Here is a 20,713-nt window from a genome sequence, read left to right on the forward strand (position 1 = left end):
GTAAAACACGAAAAAAAAATCTAGCCCTTGCCTTATGTCAAGGATTTTCCTACTCTGTCCTTCATTTTTTTATTTCAACAGTGTTCTCTTTCCTCAAGCAGATTCAAATTTAAGCGAACACTTTTGATTTAACTGCACTATGCCTTACTAGTAGCTGATACAGTTACCAGGTTGTGGGGTTTTTCAATGTGAATGTAGTTCTAGAGATATTTTTTAAAATAAGCAGAATTTTTAAAATAAGTGGATGTGTACAATCAGTATAAATGTCTCAGAAAAAAGAAACAGTTAACAACCAAGTCTGCCCACATGCTACTATGTTTGTGCATATCATACACAGCTTTGCATGTTAGTTTCACTTGATATTCCACCCAGGGCAACCCTCCCAAACTTGGTAATTCTGTTGCCAGTCACTGGCATCTGTGGCCATCAACCCGGTATTACTTCTCAATGAGAAATTTGATGAGGACAGGTGTGAATTTAATTGCGGTTGATAGATATAATGAAAAGTTGGAAGAAAGGAGCTGTTTTCAAGCAAGACACAGGGTTCCTTTACCCGCAAAGGCATGTTGCCTTTTCTTATTTTAATTAAAAAAATGACCTTTTGTATTACAAGATATGTGCCTTCTCCTGTGCTATGCAAGCAGTGTGCACTATGTCATGTATTTCTGAAATGTGGTTATTTGCTGCAGGATGCACTACAGTGAATTTAGTGCAAACAAATATTTATTAGCAGTATGTTTGCTGAATCTCTGGAAATGAAAATAAGTGTGATCTTGATGTGGAATAGTTTACAGGAAACCATGAGTATTTGAAAGATTTCCATTTGTTATACTTGCTTCTAAATTTTTTAACTTCAGATGTGCATAGGGTAAATTTATGTTATAAATCTGCAAAACTTTGAAGGGCTTGTATGGAAAACAGTTCAGCAGCTCATCTGTGTTATTTTTAGGTCTTGCATCTTCTCCAAAGCTTTTGCACTAAGCATTTAAGCATTCTGTTAGGTTTGCTAAAGCCTAACTTCCAGTCCAGTGTATCATATGAAACATTAATGCTTATATGGATCCTGAAAATACAGCTTGACCTCCAGTCCATTTCAGTCATGTCAGGAGGTTCTAGAATATGCCCAGAAGCTATTTATCAGACATGGTGTGTCCTTATGATCTTTCTTACACACTGAAAATAACTCTTTTTTACTGGAGAGCATTAAGCTACCAATAAATTTCTGTATAGTATCACAGATGTCTTTTCTGGCACTGCTGTAATTGATACTGTCCATTTACCATTATTCGTATTATTTGCCAGATTTCTGGAATTGGGGCATAGAAATTCTCCTATGTTGTAGAAATCAGCATGTAGAGACTTAACAACCCTTTTTTCATACCAATTTTATATTTTAACAAATACTAAAAAATTTTCTAAAAATGTTCAACTATTTTTGTTCGCTGAAATACAGATAGGTGAAAAGTGTGGAATGTATCGATGCTTTCAAATGGGTTATAATTGTTATTTTTTCTGTAAGTGAGATAGAGCAAAGCTGATTTTTTTCTGTGTATGGACCAGCGTGTAGTACTTTTCCTGACAGATGCGTATGCAAGTACAGATTTTGCCTGCACACTTGGTTGATCTATCTTTTGGTTGACCTGCTTTTCTGCAGATGGGACCCTTGAGTGTAACCATAATTTATTTTTCTGGAAACCATATTGTTTGCTCCTGCTAACTGGAGTTAAAATAAGTCTAACAATGGTCAGCAATTTTTTTTTTCTGTATTCCTTGTATTATTAAATTAATTTAATAATATAAACATAGATAGGAATGTTTGGGTTTTTTACCATGAATGCAGGTCAATTTGTAAATGAGAATACCTGTTACAGTAGAGAAATACATGTCTCTGATCAATCAAATACACATAGAAACCTAAAAAGTACAATCATGTCAGAGTAATGCTGTATCTTGGTATTCAGAGACAACAGAAGAAATGCTTGTACTTTTATGTGGTACAACAGAGATCCAGAAACTTAACTATAGTGCAGTATTAGAGACTTAAGATGTTTGAACATTGTGCAGAGGTGTAGAGTCTTGAGCAGAAATCTGTCTCCCAGAAACCGAGCCTCACATGCATTCATGCCTCAGAAATAGGTGCTTCTGAAAAACACAAAACTTCAGCAAAAGGTAAAATGCCTATATGTTGTTGTAAAATGAGCAGATATTCGCATGGAGCAATGCTACTTGAGATGGGATGAAGATGAGTGCATTCAGTCTGTGCCTGGCAAGTTTCGTATGGATGCTTGCTGCTGTGCTGTGGGGGCTGCCTGGGGCTCCGACTGCGAGGAGTGTCCTAAGCCTGGCACCAAGGAATATGAGGTTCTGTGCCCCAGAGGTCCTGGCTTTTCCAACAGAGGAGATATTCTAACTGGCAGGCCATTTTATAAAGGTAAGGGTTCATTCTTGGATCTAAAAGTGAATTATAGGCACATCTGGGTGAATATTCTAAGAAAATGCCAGGATTTGTGTCTGTGTTTGTTATGTACTTGAGATGAGAGATGTTACAAAGATGTTTGCCTGAAAGAGCTGACCTTACAGCTGGGAAACTCTATGCTTGCATGGTGCTCAAGAGTGTTACAGGAGCCTAGAAGAAAATGGTGCAAAGTTTCAATTTGGTAAGGAGAAAAAGGAAATTAATATGACAGGACTGAAGGGAGGGGAGCTCTAAACAATGAGAATAACAGAAAATGTGCACCTTTTGTAATGTAGTGCTTTGCAAAGAGTAAACTGAGGGTCAGAAGAGGTTATATATAGTCAGGGAGTTAAGATGTAAACATAAAATATTACTAAAATTTGGCCAGGGTTCTCTGAAAGAGAGACTGAAGAAGGATGGGTTCTTTCTATGGTTTGCAGAATTAATAAGTGATTAAAAGGGAAAGGTGTCTGTTGCATTAAAATTACAAGGCCAATGATAACAAGGAGCTGCAGTGATAAAGAAGTAAATAAAAGCCATTTGTCCAGTTTTTACTAGCTTCACCTCCTGTAGAGCAAAAACAAAACTGAAGAGGCTGGAAAATATTAAGAAACCAGATCTGAGATGTTTTAGGTGACTGAGGTCTGAGAAGAAAAACTGTAAATTTCTGCGTGCAGAAGCTTGAGTACTCCAGAAATGTTTTGGTATTTTATTTATTTTTGAAAGGATGTATTCTGAAGCATTTGTCTTGAAATATGTTGAGTTGCTTGAGAAAAGTTTAACAGATTGGAGCTCTGCTTCACCATAAATAAGCTCTGATTTTCAGTAGTTACTATTCTCAGGCAAAGCTCTCAATGTTCAGTGGTGATTTACTAAACAAATAAGAATTTTAATAATGATATAATTTATTATTTTTATTAAAATTTATTCAATTAGCAATAATAAATTCTTAATTATTTAATAATAATAAAATCTTGTCCACTCCAAGATTTTTGCAAGGTTTTGCTTCTTGTTTCTGCTTTTGTATTTGGATCACACTTTTTCTTCCATTCACGCCAATACATAAGAGAAGTTTGTTTCATCAGAGATGATTCTTGGGTAAGGACGTTCATCCAGCAAATAATAGACTGTAAGAAAAGCTCATTCAAGTTTGTAAATGCTGTTGGGGGGTTGCATACGAGAGAGGCTGACACAAGAAAAACCTTCATTTGTCCTGTGTAAGAGCCTTTAACAGCCTGTGTTATCCAGCTGTCCAGCAGAACACGTTTAAAAGAGGTGAAACATTTCATTTGATAGTCTACAAAACAAAAAAAACGCTTTTCTGAACTGAGCTCCAGATATCACTCTGGCAATCTCCATTTAAAAAAAAAACAATCAACCAGCTAATAGTTACATCTTTTACAAGCTGGCTCAGGAACACCACGAATATTCACTGTGTTAGAAGGCAAAATAGCACACAATTCATGTATTGGCATCATGGGCAAAAGAGTCTCAAGTCAGGGTATTCCACTGAATTTGGTTGACTGCTGATTAACATCAACTTTTAATTACTGGTTTGGGTATGGAGAAGCAAAGCAAGCATAAGCAATTCAACAGGTAGGGAAACATCTCTTCTCCCTTATCCGCAGACTTGGCTTCAGCCCGGCACCTCTTCTCCACCCTTCCAAGTGTCCGGCCCCCATAGTCCCGTGGATGAGGCAGTTGACAGCACAGGGGAGACTGCAACGGTTTCTCTGTGTCACCCCTTGTTGCTTAGTCTTTTCTTTCGCTGCTCCTTCCTTCTTACTCATTTCCTGTGCCCTGGCATGGGGCTTCTCCATGGGACAGAGGCCCTCAGGGGTGTTTCTGCTTCACTATGGGTTGTCCACAGCCCATGCTCCTTCAGGATGTCCCAGCCCCAGTGTGGGTCACTCATGTACTGTAGTCCCTGGGGAGTGTCGCTGCCCCTGCATGGATCACCCACAGGTCATGGTCCCTCAGGGATCTCCCTACCCCAGCCGGGGTTGCATGTGGTGCAATCCCTCAGAGGTGTCTCTGCCCCAGCATGCGTCCTCCATGGGCTAGCATCCCACAGGGTGTTCCTGCCCCTGCTTGTGTCACCTATAGGCCACATGCCCTGGCATGAATCACCCACAGCTGCAGTCCCTCAGGGGTGTCCCTGCCCTGGTGTGGGTCTTTGACAGGCTGTGGTGCCTCAGGGGTGTCTCTGCCCTGACATAGGTCCTCCAGGGGTTCCTCCTCGGTAATGGAATTCTGCCTTCCAAGAGTGCATCTCCAGTCGTGCCTCCAGCAATGTCCCCTCCTGCTTGCCTCCTCAGTTTCATGTTTTCATTCTCCTAACCTGTGCAGGAGGAGGTCATCCCTCCAGTCCTCTGCAACCCAAACCCTGCCTTATGACCATTGCAGCTGGCAAGAAGTAACAGGAAATTTGCCATTAATTATATATATATTTGTGCTTAAGAATGCTCTTTTGTTTTTATTTCACAGATATCAATGAATGTAAAGTGTTCCCTGGTATGTGCATGAATGGTAAATGCAGAAACACAATTGGAAGTTTCAAATGTAGATGTAACAGTGGGTTTACTTTAGATATGGAAGAGAGAAACTGCACAGGTAAGTCTGGCGTATTCCCCAGTTTTTCCTAGCATCATAAAATAGTCCAGGTTGAAAGGGACCTCAGAAGATCATCTGCTCCAACCTTTTGTGGGAAAGGGAGGCTAGGTGAGATTATCCAGCACTCTGTCCATCTTGAAAACATCCTGTGATGGGGACTTTACCACTTCCCTGGGGCATTTTAAAGGAATTTGTCCTTGTTGCATAACTTGGTGATCTGGAAACTTAACATGGTTCATTTTCTTCAGTTTCTAAGAGCTTGATCTTCAGACAGCATGGCCAACTGTCTTCAGTTTCCCTTTCAAAAAATGATTCTTTAATAAATGTAACATTCTTCTTGTACATGTACATTAGGAATTTTTTTAAATTAGTGTTAAAGATGCTCAGGTCATGCTGTATCAGTACAACCTGAAAAATCAATAAGGATCACCAGCGAAGCCAAGTTCAATGTTCTAACATACAGATTAACATAAATTATGTTCCTTACTCTCTGGTCATTGTATTACCAAACAGAGACTCCACTGCAAATTTTCATTTAGATTTGATAGCCAAGCACACACAAAGGCACCTTTGCAGTTCTGACTTCAGTGCAACATTAACTCTAGAACAGATGTGCATTTAATTTAAAAGTTTAATATTTTGTTATTTACTGCCTGGAAAAACTGAAACAGAAGATAAGCTTGATAGTTTTCTGGTTATGAGAACCTGGATGCCTGCGTTGTGGGTGGCTCTGTGCTGAAAATGAAGGAGGTTTTTTTATACCACACAGGCGTCTATGAGTGAGTCTGAGTAATATGAAGTGTGGGTGGTAAGGCATGTTAACTGAGGTTGGTCTGGATGTTAACGTTGCCCTAACTGGTGATTTCCTTGGTTTTATAGTGGTTGCATTGATGAGAAATGCATTTAACAAACTTTCTTTCTAAACGAACAAGAATAGGTCAGAAAACGTCACCTTACAAAAGCTTTTTTTTGTTCTGTTTTTCATTGAAAGTTTCTTCTGATGAAAATGTTCCACTGAGCAGCTGTAGAGAACCACATTTTATTAAATGGAAGACTTTTTTTTGTTTAAATTAGCAACAAAATGTTTTATAAAGCCTCTAGGAGGCCAGATACTCTCTTAACATCCCAGGCCCACCACATGGGTTACCATCGAACACCTCCTCACATCTGTGTGCGAGGAGTGAACTATCTTCACCCGGCAGAAACCTGGCCATGAGGAGTGACACAGAGGCAAAAGAGACTCTTGCATGTGTTGAAAAAAGAACTGGTTTAAATCTTTAGCAGTTTCTTTAGTTAAGCTTATTCTTGCCTAGTTTTCCTCAACCACTTACACAAATGAGTCTACTGTCCAGCCCAGCCCACCAACTTACTGCAAACATGTTGATGCTCTTCTTTGATTCCTTGCTCCCTGGATTTCTTGGATGACAGATCCAGTCCTCTGCCCTGTACTGGACTAATGTCTTCATTGTTTCAAATATTCTGTTATTTTTACTCCCTGTAAAGAGTTCATGATTTCTTAATATGTAAAAAATAATGACACAGTAGTAAATGAAGCTGAAGGCAGAGGGTAGAGTGGAGAACACGAAACAAAGGCATTGAACCCTAGTTCACCCCCAAAACACTGGATGAGCAGTACATTAAGGAAGAGAGAAGTCTGGAAAGATGTGAGGAGATAGTAAATAACAGGCTATCCAGTTCTTCTTTCCAGTCCTCCCCTTCAACACTGACCTGTTTCACTGGATCATACCCATATTACAAATTCCTCTCTAGCTTCCTGCCTCACTACTGGTGTGTCTTACAAAGAGGTCTTGCTTCTCTTCTCTTTTTACCTTCTACAAACCTGCTATAGTTTTCCACAGTAAGTTTCATTCAAACTTAACTAGTAAGACAACCAGTGAACTGTAAATCTAGCTTTCAAAGGAGCTACTTTAGTTCCTAATGGAAAGGGTATCTGTAAGCTTATAATGCTATTATTGGATAAATGTCTTCATAATAAGCAATTTAATGTCAGTGGCAGTGTAGTCATCGAGTCAGTTGGTCCCTCTGTAATAATACCAACTCATAATTTGTTACAGTTAGTAATTTCCTTAGAAATGTAATCTTAACTTACACTTAATGGAATCCTACTTGTTACATAATATAGTCTATAGTTGAGAGCTCTGAACACAATGCATTATGAATCTTTCACAAACTTCCATATAATCCAATATTCCTGTAAATAGTAAATTAATTTCATTTTTCTCTGTTGATCTATACACTATATATGATTTCAGTAGAGTTAATTTATAATGGCCAAGTGTGCTCTTCTGTGAAAAGCGGGATAACCTTAAACTCTTGTTTGGTTTTTCTACCTCTCCATTACTATAAAATAGACATTGATGAGTGCCGGATCTCCCCAGACTTATGTGGAAGTGGTACTTGTGTCAACACTCCTGGAAGCTTTGAGTGTGAGTGCTTTGATGGTTATGAAAGTGGATTTATGATGATGAAGAACTGTATGGGTAAGTGTTGCCAGTATGACCTGGAGTCTGTCCATTTAATGTACAAAGCCTGACTGACTGTACTCTTTACTATACTAGGTCTGCTCCACTGAACACTTCATAAGTATAATTATTGTGACTTGAACAAATGAGACAGATATACAGTAATTAGGACAGGTAACTGAACTATGCCTATAGCTTTGCTTGTTCTTTTACACACTTCTGTATAGATATTTTAGAATGGCAGCAACTGTTCATTCATGTAGTTTAAAAGTGACTAATGAGGTATCCAAACATTTGGTAAAGTTAGGAGTAGAAGGCTGGAGTTTCAAAAGCAGTGTGATTCACTTTTCCTTGATTATTCTAGGACTCCAGAAATTCTGAGAGCATTTCCTGAAAAATCAGATCTCTTTAATCTGTCTGAAGTTGTAAGAATAGATATGGAGACACCAAAAGTTACTAGCAACCTTAAAAAATCTTGAGTTAGTATTGTGGAGTACTTCATGAAGTACATCATGAAGTATATAATGAAATGAAAAGTCTGAGATTTTCATCTTGATGAGGCTGAATGGGTCCTCCTTATTCCCCTTCTTGAAGATTGGATTGACATCTCTCCTCCCACCCTGGATATCCTTGCCTAATTTCCATGACCTTTAAGGATGGTCAGGAGTGGCTTCAAAATGACATTGGCCAGCTCCCTCTCAGCACTCATGGGTCTTTTACATGTCCTTTGTCAGCAGTTCCTTTCCCTCATTTCCCCTCATCTTTTTGCTGCTGCTGGTATACCTCACACCCCTTGCCAGGGTCAGCTCCTGGTGGCTTTGGCTTTCCTAACCCCATCCCTGCAGACTCAGACAGTGCCTCTGTATTTCTCCTGCATCACCTGTCCCTGCTTTTGCCTATTTTATGCTTCCTTTTTGTGTTTGAGTTTTGCCAGGAACTTTTGTGCTCATAATTGAACTCAAGTGGTCCTATGCTTCTGTGTACCAGGAGGCCATGCAGGCCTCCTGTCACCTTTACTTGATTTCCTGCAAATTCTGATGCTTTTAGACTTCAAAAGCCAGCAAAAAATAATTTCCTGAATCACAGATGAACATAACAAAGAATCAAAACTGTGGAAGCTGAATAGCTTTCATGAGAGAGAGCAAATGCAGAGAATCAATACTGTATGGTGGAGATCTGTTATCTGTAAGGCAAAGGCAGGGAAGCAAGATGTCACATAAATAAGCAGAGAGTGAGGAGATAAGAAGAGAAGTGACTTCTTGAGGGCCTTTTGCAGGAAGTAAGAAAAGGAGGGCGTAATGTTCAATGAAAACATTTTGGAGTTGTGAGGACTATCCAAGTAGGAGTATTGCAAAAGACGTGTTGAATTCTATCATCAGGCAGTTTCTCCCCTCATAGGAATAACCTGCAAACCCCAATGAAATCTTGGCTAAATACTCAGGCTAATGAAAGATAAAACTAGTCTGCCTCTCTGAATAAAATTCCCTAGTTTCAAGGATAGGTAGCCATAATGCTTCCTGGCAGTCCAAAAGTGTGAGTGCATTCTGCAGCTTGAACATCTTTTGGTCATATTTCTCTTCATCCACATCTACAGTGTTAGCTGTTTTTATCAGGTTTGTGAGTCAAATATTCAGTTTGCCATTACGAGCTTTAGCAAGCATATTTCTCAGCCACACAGTGACATAGCAGGAGCTATCAAACTGAATAGCCATTTAGTTAAAAGTTTACACACACATCCGCATTAATGGCATCCATAGACAACGATTTCAATGTATATGTAAATGGCTGTCTGGTTGCATTAAGAATCACTTTTTTGAAAATGTCATCATATTAATACATTGTTCTAAATGCCAACCATCCAAACAGTTGCTGTCTTCTCTTGTGTCCTGTGTCTCCTAGAATACTTAATTTTAAATGATGAATTTCTGGTTTTCTTGAGGGGAAAAATAGCCATCTTTAGAGTTAATAATGTATAGGTTTTTGTTTGCCCTGTTATGCAGTATGAGGACAGGAGCAGCACTGCTTCAATGAAACAATCCTTTTATTTTCTGACCTCCAGATTTTGTCACTTACAGACACCGAGAATTGCTTTTCTCATTGTTGCTTCTTAGTAATGATTTTATATTTGTCATGGTTTCTTTGCAGATGTTGATGAATGTGAGCGCAACCCTCTGCTGTGTAGAGGTGGCACATGTGTGAACACCGAAGGGAGTTTTCAGTGTGACTGTCCTTTGGGACATGAGCTGTCACCATCACGTGAGGAATGCATAGGTGAGTTTCAACTCAGAATAGTAGTCTTCAGCTTTCTGAGAAGAGTGGTCATTTGTGCTATGAAAACTTCCTGTCTCTGGCAAGGATGGGGTCTCAAGAATATTTTATACAAATTCATGCTCCTCCTTTATATGAGTATCTTCAAATTAAAACATTATAACAGATCCTGTAAAACCTGCAGTGCCCTTAATGCTGTTGACTTCAGAGAGGGTTATTTTACCAGGCCTCTTAGGGATTATTTAGTAACTCAAAGGACTGTACCAATCTCGCTGGCAACTTTCAAGTCAAATACATACAAGCACAAAGTGAAATTTGTTCCTACTACAGTCACAAAAAAGTATTGTCCCTTATTGAAATGCAGCTCTCCTTTTTGCACATATTTTACCAAAATGGTGAAAAAAATGCAAAAAACAGAATGCATATTATCTCTTTCGTTTCTGTGTTTGATGCATAGTTGCTTCAAGGGTTGGTTTAAATCAGCACACTGTGCAGTTAATGCTCACAGACCAGAAACAAAAAAAGATAAACCTTTGGACACTGGCTTAAACATAATGTTCAGAGCTCCTTACCTTGAACTGGAGCATCCTAAGAACAAGAAAGAAATGGAAAAAGCCTGAAAGCCACCAGTTTAAAATAATACCTCTCACTCTCTGGCATTTGAGCAGTTAGAGCTTGCATTCTGAATAACAAGTAATTGATATGACTGATTCTTTTCCAGATGTAAATGAGTGCTCATTAAGTGACAGTCTCTGCAGAAATGGCAAGTGTGTGAACATGCTTGGAACATACCAGTGTTCCTGTAACTCTGGGTACCAGGCCACTCCTGACAGACAAGGCTGCATAGGCAAGTGTTGTACACCTTCTCCTGTGTATTTGTGCTTCAGCATATATTGTTTCATCTGTCTTTGTTTTTATGTAATTTCATACCTTGCTTTTGAAACTGCACAGGGCCATCTCATCTGCTGTTAGGCACATCATGAACTGTCATGGACCCTTCTTTTACCTTAGAATTATAAAGAAGGTATAAAAAGATTGTTGCTGTACTGAGCTCTGCAGAATACGTTGAGAAAAAATATTCTTATGGTACTATTCCATTAAAATCAAAGGCTTGAGCTAACAACCAGAAAATACTGCTTAATTTCTTGATCAAGCAAGAACAGCCCCATGCATTGATAGCTTCTCTTTCACTTTTTCTCTTTATTGTATACATCTCTTAAATCCTTAACTGGAGTAATACTGAATTATGTAGTTGTCATCACACTGGTAAGGAGAACAGAGGTATTGAGATTTTTTTATTTGTTGATTTTGTTTATTTTTTTGCAAAAATATAAATTTGCGTTACTTTTCAAGCTTTAATGAAACGTAAGTTAATTCATTACTTCCCACATGTTGTGTTTTGCACTTTTTTTTTTACATCTGTAATGATACATATAAACAAAAGCAACAACAAAAAGTAGCCACTTGCTCCCACAGATGAAAATGCAGTTGAAAGAGAGAAAGCTGAACAAAATATAAATCAGAGACAGTAGAGCGAGAACAAAAATTCATAATCATGTCACTGATAAACTGTTTCATCTGCCAAGTAAAATGGCAGAGAAGATGAGTTTTCCTTATGTCCTGGTTTCAGCTGGAATTGAGTTAATTTTCTTTCTAGTAGCTGGTATAATGTTATGTTTTGGATTTAGTGTGAGAATAATGTTGGTAACACGCTGATGTTTTCAGTCGTTGCTAAGTAGTGTTTATAGTAAGTCAAGGATTTTTTAGCTTCTCATGCCCAGCCAGCAAGAAGGCTGGAGGGGCACAAGGAGTTGGGAGGGGACACAGCCAGGACAGCTGACCTAAACTGGCCAAAGGGGTGTTCCATACCATGTGATGTCATGGCCAGTATATAAACTGGAGCGAGCTGGCTGGGGGTGGGTATTGCTGTTTGGGAACTAACTGGGCATCAGTCGGCAAGTGGTGAGCAATTGCATTGTGCATCACTTGTATATTCCAATCCTTTTATTATTATTGTCATTTTATTATTGTTATTATTACCATTATTAGTTTCTTCCTTTCTGTTCTATTAAACTGTTCTTATCTCAGCCTACAAGTTTTACCTTTTTCCTTCTGATTCTCTCCCCCATCCCACTGGGTGGGCAGGGAGTGAGTGAGCGGCTGCGTGGTGCTTAGTTGCTGACTGGGGTTAAACCACAACACTTACAGAAGTAGACTTACTACTACTTATGTTGCTCCCCCAGATATTGATGAATGTATGATAGTGAATGGAGGCTGTGACACCCACTGCACTAACTCAGAAGGCAGCTATGAATGTAGCTGCAGTGATGGCTATGCTCTAATGCCAGATGTCAGGACATGTGCAGGTAGGTTTGAGTATCTTAAAAGTTCCAGCATCATATCTTTCAGCCAATATGAACATTGTATTCTTTTAGCTGAGCCGTACCAGGGTGACAGAATTATTATCTCCTTTTTTTTTTTTTTAATTCAGATATTGATGAATGTGAAAACAGTCCAGATATCTGTGATGGTGGGCAATGTACTAATATTCCAGGGGAATATCGCTGTCTCTGTTTTGATGGATTTATGGCTTCTATGGACATGAAAACTTGTATTGGTAAGTAGCTATATGCACCAAATTTAATGCAAGTCTAAAAATTCTGTAGCTAATGTTTTAGGATGTTCTGCTGAATCCTTGAAAGTGGATATTGAAACTATATTATACAAAAAAATAACCTGTAAATCTTTCTTGCATGTCACTATAGATATCAGGGGGGTGTGTGCACACACATACGGATGAGAAAACAGTTATATGTAATGCTGAGCAAAGCTGTCCTGAGGTGGTTTTGTCTCCTTTTTTCCATAGAGTTGAATTTTAAGATTTTCTTTTCACCTTCACTTTTATGTTATTCCATGTATTTGTTTTCAATTTTGCACACATACTCCATGTTTATGCAACCAACTTGAATGTTTAGAACTTATCTTTTCAATAATTCTTTCATATTAGCCATGTTAGTAGCTGTATAATCAGAATACTTTTTTTTCATTTTATACGCAACTCCTCTTAAATGTTCTTCTCTAGGAAAACAGTATCCGATATTAAGGTTAGAAACCCACAGTGAGAAAATGTGAATTTCTGCCACATATGTAATTGCTTTCCTTGCTAACAGCATCATCCAGTTTGTCAAAAAGCCTTTGAGATAACTACAGTTTCTTACTGAACTTAACACTACTTTCAACAAAGTACTTGATTTTTTTTCAGCAGAAATATTTGCAGTGTCTTCTATTTGTTTGACAGTGTGTGAAATTAGGTGATCTTTGCCATTTAACTAGTGTAAAATTGCAGCTATTTGAATAAAGTCAAAAAGTTGATATAGGTGTAACTAATAAGATGACTATGTTTTAACTACAAGTTTTTAATCAGATCTTTAATTGTAAGCTATTTAGCTTTCAAATGAGGTAAATTCTGGAATAACGTTAAAGCTTTGTATTATAGCTGAAAGCCTATACTGAAGATTTAGCATGCAGCATAAGAATCTAAAACACAGTTCAGGTACAAACTACATTATTCTTTAGGAGAGGTTTTGTTCCTAATGGAAAGTTTTCATCATATATGCAACACTCAGTAAAATTGCAAAGAACAGGGAGATATCAGTAGCAAACATACCTCACTCTTGAAGCTTCAGTCACATCAAGGCAGCAAGTGCTGAGCAGTCACATTGTTGAGGTGTCTGGGAAGGGAGTCTGGCACAAGAGCACATCTACAGTCCTGATGCCCTGTTTTACCTTGTGACTATTTTTTTTTAATAGGAGGTTGTGGGAAGACTTTTCTAGTTGTGGTTTATCACTTGTTCTTTCTGCAAGGGTCTTTCCCCAGTTCATCTGCAGCCTGACTTCTCCTTGAATGTTGCTTTTGTGGTGGCTTTGTGTCTTTGTATGTGCCAAAGATAGCTCTAACTTTTGGAAGCATTTCTTCTCAAGGGCATGATCTCAATGTCTCTGCTCTTTATCCTCTCCCAAAATGGCTTTCAGCAACACCATTAGGACAATGGTTATTGACCTCTTCTTTCATTCCTACTTAACCTCAGCTTTGATAGACATTTTGATTTTTCTTCCTTTCTTGAAATGTCTTGAAGTTTCTTTCAGCTTCTTTCACAATCAGAGGGACTTTGTTTCTTGTCAGCAAGGAATTTGCCCCACCACACACAACATACACACTTGGGATCGTTGACTAAAAATTATTTCCTAGCTACCCATTTTCTAATAGCATAGCAGAGTAATAAATATAGGTCTGTACTAAAAGCTGCCAGTGATCCATAGGAATTCTCCGAAACCTAAATGGAAGGCTGTGCCAGAGCTACTTATAGCCATAAGCTACTAAGAGGAGGAGTTTGAAGTTCCCTTGAGGTGTTAAGAGTTCCCTATTTAATATGCTTCATAGTTCAGGCATTTCCAGTGAGATTTTGGAAGAAATAGGTCAATCCTTATGTTCCAGAGGTGTCTCAGCAAGCAGAACTACAGAGTAAGTCTGCAGCTTTTGCAACTGGGGAGACTTAAGAGCATGGCAGCTTTCCTTTGCCTCATAGTGTGACAGCTGAATATACTAGGGCAATAAAGGTTGCTGTAGTGGGAGTGTTTAGAAGACTGAGAAAATCAGCCCTGTTTTAAAATACAAAACTAAATTTTACTAAATTCATTTAATAACAGCACATTTGCCAATGGTCAGTTCTTACACAATATTGATTATTACTATTGCACATACAAAACTTAGTTTTTAACCATCACATTCTAAATTATATGCAAGTATACAATACCACAGAGCTGTTATGGGTAGTTTGCATTGACTGGCTTCCAGCCCTTGGTGTTGCTTAGGCACAAAGGTCAAGGTGATCAGGCTTGAGCACTTGTCTACAAGAAAAGCTGGAACTGAAGTGGGTCTGTCTTCTTTCTTCTCCAATTTTCCATGCTTATGTTTTTATGCTATTGCCCCCCTCACAAAAAGGAGGGTCCCTTCTTCTCCTTGTATGGCTTATCTTGTTTTCTTGTCTTGCCAGTCATTCTTCTGGTGTACCTGTGAGGTTTTCCTGCCTATCTGCAGTCCCTTCTGCCGATACTGTCTTTTGTCTGGCAACTTCTATGACTTTGATGTGTCCTACATGCAGCTATGCCCATTTTTATTTGTCCTTTTGGCAGTCTCCCTGCTCACATCCTTATGCAAAACTGTGGCTATGCCATCACAGTATTACACAATACTTACATGCTATTGCTAGTTACACTGTTTTAACATGCTTTTATTGGGGGTTAAGGCAAGCTAATATTAATTATATGCCAATTAATGCACTTTTAATTTATATGTGATGTGGGCGTCTGCTTTGGCTGCATTACGTGACATCTTACTTTTCTCAAAAGGACAATTACAAGTACCAGAAATGCCTTTTTGTCCACAATACAGTAGCTTTCTTTAATGTCATAGTATAACACTGTTAGTTAATATCATTTCAAGGGACGAATGGAAATACTGGACAAGGTATTTGAAAAGCTTTTGGGCAGTATGGCCCCACTACAGTATGACTCAGAACACTCATATGAAACTCCTCAGTTATCTGCTTGACAGGTGCCCAATTCTAGTTTGTTCTTATACCTGTTTCATTGTTTCATAAGATTCATCGTCTTTCCTAAGTTGAATTCTTATTAAAAAAACTGATTGAGTTTACTTTATTATTTTTTATAATTTTGAAAAATGCTGTTCAGAGGTATCGACACACTTGTATATATCATTATTTAATATTAAGTAGTGATCAAAATGTGCAAATTGAAACCTGTAGGTAATATCAGTACAGGAAAAGTAACCAATTTACTGTATAAATTCTTCTTTGGAAGAAAATTATAGCTATATTACGATCAAGAATATGTTTTTTTAAAATCCTTTAAAGCCGTTCTTGTAAGAAGTAATTGACTTCATAGCCCAATAATTAGCATTCTATACTGTGGTATTTGGACTACACATTCATCCTTACTTGTTTTTAGGGATTTAAAAGAATACAGAATGGAACAGCTGAAATATATTATGATGAAGATTAATAAATGCCACATGTTGCAGGAGTGGACCATGCTTCTGATATTTTCACCTGAATGGAAGTATTCCAAAAAGACAAAGTATGCAGTTAAATGGCAGTAATGTTCAACTAATATTGAATTTATGTGCACTTACAGATGTGAATGAATGTGATTTGAATTCCAACATCTGCATGTTTGGGGAGTGTGAAAACACTAAAGGTTCCTTCATTTGTCACTGTCAGCTAGGATATTCAGTCAAGAAAGGAACCACAGGATGCACAGGTAAAGCAAATTTCCAGCATATACATCATGGTATGCACATATCTTGGTTGGCTTTCAGGTAAAATACATGCACAAGTGTTCACACACAAGTGAGAGATTGGTATCTATACATAACAGTAAATTTAAGACTACATATTTTACATTTGTCAGCATGTATCCAGAGTTTGAAAAAGTACCTTCCTTTACCAGTATCGTTATAATATGAGAGACCCCTTACATAACTGTAATTTTAAAGACAAAGCTTTTTCAGTATAGGTTTGGGGAAACATAGCTTGGGTGGGCACAGCTGCATTTGTATTAGAAGTATTTTAGCAGTACTCATTTGTCATACATACTTAAAGTATGAACTCATCTGTCAACTGAAGCTGCAGGAAATGACCCTGTAGTCTAAGAACAAGACAAAAGGAAAAAAAGTAAAAGAAAAGAATAAAAAACAGTGATGATGTAAGAGGAAAAGTATATGCCGTCCTTCAACCCATGCTAACAAGTTTTAAAGGATCATAGTCAGTTTCAAACTCTACGAGTTCCTGTGATAGTTAAGCAGTAACTTCTCTTCTGCAAGCTGGGTCCACAGCATTCAGGAAGCTAAGTTCATCCAAAATTATTCTCCTGGGAAAGATGACAGAATTTCACCTATAATTTGGTCTTTAACAATTTGTTCTGTAATTACTAAGGTCTTGGACTAATCATTTTTGCAACTGAAATGTGCCTGTGCACCCAAAGGTCTCATCCCATTTTTAGACATATAAAGGTCAGCATATTTAAAATGTATGGAAAACAGCTTTAATTTCAAACTGAAAAGCAGTTGTAAGAAAGCAGACTAATTCCATCGTGTTTACAAACAATGAACAAAATGAAAAGACAATTGTCACTATTTTTTATTAATTTATAATACAAAGTAACTTGCTTGAGTTATTCTGTAGTCTTGAACATTTGTTTTTTTAAAGGACTGCAAACCTGCACAGTGGAAATAAGCAACATGTAAAAGGAACATAATTTGTAGTAGTCCAGTGCTCTTGATGTAAATACTAATAGTTTATTTTGTGCTTGTAGATGTGGATGAGTGTGAAATTGGTGCTCACAACTGTGACATGCATGCCTCATGTGTCAATGTACCAGGAAGTTTTAAATGTAGTTGCAGAGAAGGATGGGTTGGAAATGGTATTAAATGTATTGGTAAGTATACAGAAAATAAAGCTTTTCCCTTTTTTCTTTTTTTCTTTTCTTTTTTAATGAAAGCCGGTAATGTGACTGTGTGATTACTCCATTAGAAATGAAGTGTTACTCTTCTATCTGCTGTACTCTGTGGATAGATGGGTATGCAAGCTTCTTAACGTTTCAGGGGTTTGGTTTTCTGAGAAAAAAAAAAGGGTTTGTCTCAGAAGCCTGTCTGTGTAACGTCTTACGGAATTAACAATGTATTTTAGAAAGTTTACATACAACTGCTAGAATGTGCAAAATAAAAAAAAAAGGTCAAAAATAAAATGCAATTTGTTTTGTGATTTCCTGCCAGTAAGATACTATTTCTGTTACTTAATACCATTTTTTGTAAATGTACTGTAGTATATCTAGTTTATAGGCCCTAATGTGAAGCAGACTGGACTTGAGGTATGGGAAACTTGATTCTGCTTTTGCTGGGCTGCTAGAGCAGCATTGTGTCCCCTTGCCTTCATTTTTTAGGTTGGTGTGTAAAGATTGTAAAAAAAGATTTAACTTTTCTTCAGAACATTTAGGGATGTATGGAAGGCGAGCTTCATTTAAGAATTACACTTTATTGGTGTAATATGTGAAAGAAAAATACCATATTACGAGATTTTACTGCAAGCCAGATCTTCTAAGCTTTTTAAGCCATATCTGACAAAAAGGGGAAGGTCCCCTGGTCTTTATTATTATCATTTAATTAAAAATATGTGAGGTTCTACTAAGTAAATAAAAAGTTTCATTTGAAGGAGAAAACCTTAAAAAGTTTTTCCAGCAGCATCCTTATAGTTAGAATAGCTCCTGGATATAGCATTCTTCCAGGAGACCGCTCTGCGGATGGGTGAGAAGGGAATGTCGGCTACCCCATAGCACTAGCTAGTGTGACTGATTTGTCATGGACCCATATGGCCATTCCCATCAAATGGGCCCTTGAGGGGAAGGGAAGTTTCTTCTTTCTTTTTCTGTGTGGTTTTTTTTGTTGTTGTTTTTTTTTTAATCCAAGTTGACATCCAAGTAAATAACAAAGTTTGCATTAACTTTCATGGAGTTACATTGTTGTCACATTCTTCTGTTACTTGAGAAGTCTCTCTAAATGTACGGCAGATTTTCACCTCACTATATTTCTTTGGTTTATTGTTTTTTTAACTAATTTTGAATTCAAGTTCTTTAACATGATATTAATGTTCAAGTAACAAGTCAGCTGAATTCCATCTGTTGCTTGGAAACATTTTGCCCAATCCCAGACATTTTAATTTAAAGGAAGAAATATTAAAATGAAATCACAGCAGATTAACCCTGCATCTTCTAATGAGAACTTTGTGTATTTATGGAGACATAAATAATCTTTGCACTTGTTAGCTTGACAGTTAATTGTAAGCCAGGTATACTAACTGCTTATTTACCGCTTGCACTCTTTTGCCCGTAATGTGCAGATCTTGATGAATGCTCCAATGGGACCCACCAGTGCAGCGTGAACGCTCAGTGTGTGAACACCCCAGGGTCATACCGCTGTGCCTGTGCGGAAGGATTTACTGGGGATGGATTTACTTGTTCTGGTACGAAGTTTCTGTGAAAGCTGACTTGTCCCTGGTTGTTTCTGTTGTATGGAAGATTTGCAAACTAGATCTAAGCCCAAAGTGCAAGACAACAAATGTAAAAGTGTCTTAAGATCAGGATTCTTCCCATCTGCTGAAGAAGTGCTAACAAAGGCAACTGTTTGTTCCTTTGATTTGTGTGCCAAATTGGACCCACTGGGCCCATTTGTTGGGTGAAGTTCCTGTCTGCTCCTTCTTCTTCCTCCTCCTCCTCATGCCAATTTTTTTGAATGTGCATGTGCTGCTTGCAGCAGCAGACTTTCTAGTTAAGAATACAAAACACCAGCTCTCTGTTATGGTTCCTGTCTTGTAGGCCATGTCTGTCTCTGGCAGGGAAGGCATCATCTGTTTTTCCCTCACTATGTTAGTTGAACAGGATTTAATCATGAACACGGGACTTTTTGAAAAGAAGAACAAATTACAGTTGAAAAATATTGCCCATTATCTCTGCATTTAAATTTGTTGGTAAATGTTCACTTTTAAGAATGAACAATGTTTAGCACACAGCAAGTGATTCAAAATAAATGACATGTAAAAGATTATATAAAGTGTAAAGATTTTATATTAAGCATTAATGGCCGAGTATTGAGTTACTGTGGTTTTTATCACTGACAGAGTGGAGATGCAACAATATCTTTGCTCTTGAATTCTAACATGACCTTTATGTGGTCAAAAAGTTTGAAGTATTGAAAGAATGCATACTAATGATAGTAAAATACCTAGAAACTAATGTGAATGCATTCATTATTAGCTAACTAGCTCATTTTAAATCAAAATTAATTTATACCTTAACAAGACAGTCTTTTGATTAGAATTGTAAGGTTTCTTTATTTCAGAATAAGGATCTTCAAATACTATTTGTTTATGTGTTTCAAGTTTGTGATTAATGAACAAGAATGTCCATCCCTATTATTAACACACCATGTTTCAGATCTTCTGTTTTTTAAAAATCAGATGCAATACTAGGGATTGACTAATAAAATGAAGACATTATATTGGAAATTTTTTCAGACAATCATAAGCATATCTGACAAAATTATGAGTCCTTATGATGACTGCAATGGTGAATGCCTTCCTTTGTCATTCTGCTCTTCTATAGCTCTTAAAAAAAAAAAATCACTTTTGGGACATAGTAGGAGAATCCCCAGTAGTGTGCAAATGGTAGTTGTAAAATTCATAATCCTCAAAGAATATTTTCTAAAATGCGTATGAAAATAATTTTCTATGTATGATTCACTTAAGAAAGTTTGCCTTCTGAATGTGTTTTATGTCAAAGTAACATAGCAATATGTACCAGGAGACTTAAGTTTTGACTTTGTAAGCAAAATATTCAACTTATTTGTCAAAGCTAATAGTACTGAATCTGAAAATCCTGCATTATTAATAAAAAAATTAATCTGTTATTGAAAAACAAGGAGTAAGGAATCATGGCAGGGTAAAAGGAATAATTTTGGAGTGGTGTTATGTTTGATTTTCTGCATTCTTTCAATTTACTTCATCTTCAGGTGTAAATGTTTTGGTTTATATCAACAATACTCAACAGCATTATTATTTTGAATGTCAGGATATTATTTATATTTTGGTAGTAAAACATGGTTTCGAAGAAATTTTCTGTCTCCCGCAGATGTTGATGAGTGTGCAGAAAATGTTAATCTGTGCGAAAATGGACAGTGTTTGAATATCCCTGGTGCCTACCGTTGCGAATGTGAGATGGGATTCACTCCCGCTTCGGACAGCAAGTCATGCCAAGGTAAGCCACT

The 20,713-nt window shown here is 37.5% G+C and overlaps 1 protein-coding gene across 1 annotated transcript in view; it reads left to right on the forward strand.

Annotated features, from left to right (window-relative positions):
* FBN2 (fibrillin 2) overlaps positions 1-20,713 on the forward strand; it is a 175,589-nt gene that overhangs the window by 108,202 nt on the left and 46,674 nt on the right. Inside the window, exons 24-34 of the mRNA XM_069777396.1 lie at positions 2,204-2,431; positions 4,943-5,068; positions 7,441-7,569; positions 9,697-9,822; positions 10,541-10,666; positions 12,063-12,185; positions 12,311-12,436; positions 16,033-16,158; positions 17,212-17,334; positions 18,792-18,914; positions 20,578-20,703. Coding sequence (XP_069633497.1) covers positions 2,204-2,431; positions 4,943-5,068; positions 7,441-7,569; positions 9,697-9,822; positions 10,541-10,666; positions 12,063-12,185; positions 12,311-12,436; positions 16,033-16,158; positions 17,212-17,334; positions 18,792-18,914; positions 20,578-20,703 — 1,482 coding nt within the window. The remainder of the gene's footprint in view (positions 1-2,203; positions 2,432-4,942; positions 5,069-7,440; positions 7,570-9,696; positions 9,823-10,540; positions 10,667-12,062; positions 12,186-12,310; positions 12,437-16,032; positions 16,159-17,211; positions 17,335-18,791; positions 18,915-20,577; positions 20,704-20,713) is intronic.

Source organism: Haliaeetus albicilla, chromosome Z (genome assembly GCF_947461875.1).
Source record: "Haliaeetus albicilla chromosome Z, bHalAlb1.1, whole genome shotgun sequence".
NCBI lineage: Eukaryota > Metazoa > Chordata > Aves > Accipitriformes > Accipitridae > Haliaeetus > Haliaeetus albicilla.